The 4,794-nt window shown below is 39.1% G+C and overlaps 1 protein-coding gene across 1 annotated transcript in view; it reads right to left on the minus strand.

Annotated features, from left to right (window-relative positions):
• Positions 1-4,327, minus strand: part of GDPD4 (glycerophosphodiester phosphodiesterase domain containing 4) — an 85,076-nt gene extending 80,749 nt beyond the window's left edge. The window contains exons 1-2 of the mRNA XM_012645580.1: positions 4,139-4,327; positions 997-1,100 (exon numbers count right to left, since the gene is read on the minus strand). Of these exons, the coding sequence (XP_012501034.1) occupies positions 997-1,100; positions 4,139-4,327 (293 nt within the window). The remainder of the gene's footprint in view (positions 1-996; positions 1,101-4,138) is intronic.
• Positions 4,328-4,794: the final 467 nt, after the last annotated feature.

Below are 4,794 nucleotides of genomic sequence, written 5' to 3' on the forward strand. Positions count from 1 at the left end.
CAGTTATAATGCCTAACAATAAAAAATGGCTAAGTTTTTTATAGTACCTTCACATGAAATATTTTGAAACCATTTTAAATGATGTTCATTAGGAGTTTTAAAAATTGGTTAAAATGTTCATAATTATTTTAGGTGAAAAGGGAAAGCAAAATTATATATACAGTATGAGCATAATAATATAAAAATAAGCATAGAAAAAGAAGTTGGGAAATATATACCAAGTGACTGTCACTCAAGAATGAGACTAATCCCTGGTCTAGCGGTTTAAAAAAAAGAATGAGACTAAGCAGATATTGTATTTTCTAATTTTTTACATTTAAAATAACAAGCTATGTTTTACTTCTATAAAGGAAAAAATAACTGTACTGTATGTTTTTTTAAAAAGCCTCATTTGCAAACACATCCTTCTCCCCCAAATACCAAATAATGGGTAAGATCTACAGCAAGGTTAGAAGGCATCAGGCCAGAAAAACTAGAGAGACCAGGAACAGTCCAGGAGTAGGAGTTTAGCCATGAAAGCGTGCTGAGAAGGGATACCTGTCACTGTGTTCAGAGTCCTAACAAGCCCCTTAAGAATAATAGGAGGAGGCAGAGGCTATAGGAGAAGCAGAGAGGGTAGAGTTAAAGGACAGAGATCCTGACCACCAACTAGTGGCATCAGTAACCCAGTCAAAGAGACTGAAGAACAAGATGCCAGGGAATCATTATTTGTACAAAAGGACTGAGGACACTGAAGTACTGAGAAAACTTCCCACTAAGCCAGATCTCATCAAAGTGTGAGAGTGAGCACAGGTGGAAGGGAACTATAAAAGGTTAGGGTGCTAAGCATCCTGACCCTGCCCCAGAGGCAGGCCTCTCACCTGCAAGTTGTGGAAAGCCCAGTTTTGTCTACTCTCTCTACTATGCCACCAGATCTTTTCAACCTGAGGTGGAATTCAGGTGGCTATCAGACCAAAACGCCCTTACACAAATCAAAGTACAAAAAGTGAAACTCACCAGTCAAAGTTAAAGTATTCATTTGAGGTTTCTATCCACACGAACAGCAAAATCACAGACAAGATAAATGAAATTAGCAGGCATGGGTAAAATAATTGCTCTCTCTGGGAAGAGAAAGAAGAAGTCTAACTTAGCTCTGTTTATATATGGAACCTCAGAAATTTCTGTATACACTTGTCAAAAGTAAGTACAGTTACAGTGCCATTTATTACCCTCCCCACGCTGGAGTGACCTCTCTCTTCTTTTTACCTCTACCAAATTTTGTATATACATATTTATAACATTTATCACACTTAACTGTAGTTATGTGTTTATGTTTGTATCTGATGCTACACAGCTTCTTTTTCGAGGAAAAGGAACTTCTTTTATACATCTCTGTATTGCCAAAATCTAGCATAGTTTAGTGAATGTAACTGGCGCTCAACAATCATCTGTTGAATTCATTCACTTCTGCAGCTACCAAATGTTTACTCAGTGACTCATTCATTGAGTAATTAACTCATTCATCATTCATAAATTCATTTCGTCATTTATCTACCCAACTGGGGAAGGAAGAGGGAATCAGAGTTATGAAATAAACAATTTTTTGAGTAGATATTTTGTGCCAGTACCATAGTAGGGACTTCACAAGCTGCTTTCATTTGATTTGTCATAATAGCCATATGAGTTAGGTATTGTTAACCTTATTTTGCAGAAGAAAGCTCAGAGAGGTGAAGTAAATAGCTCATCATCACACAGCCAAGAAGTGGCAGAGACAGGACTGGAACAAAGATCTCTGTGAGCTCAAAAGCCAGTATGGAGGATATCTTCATGGAGGAAGTACTGAAACTGAGCCTTGAAGGCAACCCCCCACACTGAAAACTGTATCACAAACCAGCCATATCACAGGTTGCCAAACCCTTCCCAGAAGGATTAGGTTTGGGTTGCCATCAGAGTTGTAATCTTAAAGGCCTCTGTATACATAAACAAGAAATTCTACCTCTTTAGAGTGCCATTTTTAATCTATTAAAACTAGGTAGAAGAATCCCTGCCCTGTCTAAATTCTGAGGTTACTGTGAGGAGTAAGAATAAAAATATAAAATGGAAAACATAGAAAGGGCATTCAAAAAAGCTGAAGAAATACATTACAGGTTATCAAGGTAGCAAACTATCACCCTCAGAGTGTAAGAGGATAAAGGGCACAGGATTGGATGCAGGTCTTATACACATACTTTACATGAAACTTGTGTGGACTTGTAAAAACACATATCAGATGTCATTGTCCTGTCCAAAATCCCCTGAGCTTCCTATTGTACTAGAATGTCATCCAAACTGCCTTTCATGGCCCACAAGATCCTACATGGTCAACCCTTGCACATCCCTGACCTCATGCCCTTCTAACACTCCGACTCCATTTCCATATGCCAGCCACACTAGGTCTTCTTTCTGTTTCTCGAACACAGTCAAATTCGATCCTACCTCTGGAGCTTGGTACTTGCTGGCTCCTCTGCCCGGAATACTTCTGCCCCCAGATATACACAGGACTGCCTCTATCTCTTCATTTAGGAGAAAGATCGAATGACACAATTTCAAAGAGATCTTCTCTAACCACTCTTCCATCCCAGTTTCTAACACATTTTTCTATTATCTTCAAATCTCTTATCACTACGCAAAGTTGTCTTTCTTCATTTGTTATCTCCTAACACACTCCCACTAGAATGTAAGCTTCAGGAGTGCCAGAGGCCTGAGCTGTCTCAGTCACTGCAGCACATATTAAATGTTCAGTACATTTTTTGTTGAATAAATCCATTTCCTTTCTTTGATTCTCATTGTTGCCACGCTGGCTCAAAAATTTTCAAAGTCTCCTCATTGTTTATAGAATAAAGTTCAAATATTTTAGTTTGACATAAAGATGCTTCATAATTTGATCCAAATATTCCTTTCTAGCCCTACTTCTATTTATTCCCTTACATGTTCCTAAATTCAACACTGGGAATTCATTTTTCCCTAAACATACTACTGTGCTTCTCTATCTCTGAACTTTTGCTCATCTTATTACCTCCACCCAGAATCTCCTGCACCACCATTTCAATATGTCACTTCCACAAGTCCATGACTCCAAGAATAGCAACTCAATAATAGCTAACATTTATTGAGCGCGAATTACACACCAAGTCCAATTTGAAGTTTTTTCCATGGAAATGTTCCATGGAATGTACCTGCACACATATGTATACACACAATTATAGCACTTCTCTCACTATATTGAGATTTTGTGTGTACACTTGTCTTTCCCTCTAGTAGATTGAATTCCTTGAGAGCAGGATCCATGCCTGAAGTACTTCTGTTATCCCCAGTGAGTAGCACAGATGCCAAATATCTGGACAGGAAGATACAGGAGACAGAAGAACATTCCTGCCTACTCCAAGGAAGGCTCCCTTTTCCTTGTGCTCCCCACTTCAGGTATAAGAAATTAGTGATTCAATTGCCCCGATTCCTGGACCCTAGCTGGACCATGTTTACCAATAAGTAAAGGTACACGATTTGATCTTCCTCTTCTCATTTCAGTGTGCTCACCATTTGATCTCTCATACCATATAGCCCACCAGAGCATGCCAACATAGGGATTGGAGAAAGAAAGAGGCCCTCAAATAGGCAAGGCCACATGCCACCACTCAGCCTTACTAGAGCTCTTCATTAGGGAAAATCAAGAACTGGCTTGACTAATAATAAAGGAGCCCCTTGTTTCCCATTTGTTTTTGTTTTTTTTTTCCTTCATGAGCATATCTCTGTTGGGAAATTCATGGAGAAGAGAGAATTAAAGATTCAGACATTTCTGTAATCCCTAGACAGACACACCTAAGTGCACCCAAACCTCACTTTTTCTGCCAGGTTCACTGAATGAACAAATGCAAAAGTAAAAAAATGAATAAATGAATGGCATAAAGAGTAGTAAGGCAAAGGAAAGAATAAAAGTGAAAGAAAATGAAGAAAGCAAGTACACGTTTCAGTGAGTTTAACGCTGGTGCACTACTTTCACAGAAGAATTGGAGCCCTAGGATCCCCAGTCCTGGAGACTCCAATGAGCCCTTATGGGTCCAGGGCCCAACCCATGTTCCCCACATGAGAAAGTGTGGTCCAGCTCCTTCTCATCTCTCTGTACCGGACTGCAGCAACAGGATCCAGTTTTAGTTTTTTTCCACTGTCTGAACTTCCATTGACAACCGTAGCAGCCAGTAAGGAGGGTGACATAGCATCGGTGGCTGAAGATTTGTGCAGTCTGCAGATTAAACTTTTTTTGTTGTTCTATGTTTTCCCTCTTGGGCTCAATCCTGTTGGTCGTCTTAAGCATGATTCATCCTGTCGCTGGAAGGACAAATAAAACGATCAGGATCTAATGTAGCTCCCCTTAATGTACCCTACCCCACCATTCTACAGAAAATTCTATCAGAGATAGATGACCAGGAAAAACTGTTTATAACTGAGGATAATATACTGGATTCAGGGTAGAAGAATGAAACTTTATCCTACTTTTCCCACTAACTTGTCGTTTACTATACCATTTTAGGTTTAGTTTTCTCACCTCTAAAATGAGAACATATTCCCTGTCCTCACCAATTAATAGATGCTGAAAGCATCAAATTAGGTAATATATACAAATGCTCTTAAAATAACTTGAGAAGTTAGTGGCATGGGCGAGGTATATGAAAAATACAATCCTTGACTAATATGTAACTCAGACACACAGCTGGCTTCCCCTTTCCTTTCTCTCCTCTCTCATACAAATTAGTTAGGATTAGCTTCAAATATGAACAATGG

The sequence above is a fragment of the Propithecus coquereli genome, unplaced genomic scaffold (genome assembly GCF_000956105.1).
Source record: "Propithecus coquereli isolate 6110/MARCELLA unplaced genomic scaffold, Pcoq_1.0 Scaffold235, whole genome shotgun sequence".
NCBI classification, from domain to species: domain Eukaryota; kingdom Metazoa; phylum Chordata; class Mammalia; order Primates; family Indriidae; genus Propithecus; species Propithecus coquereli.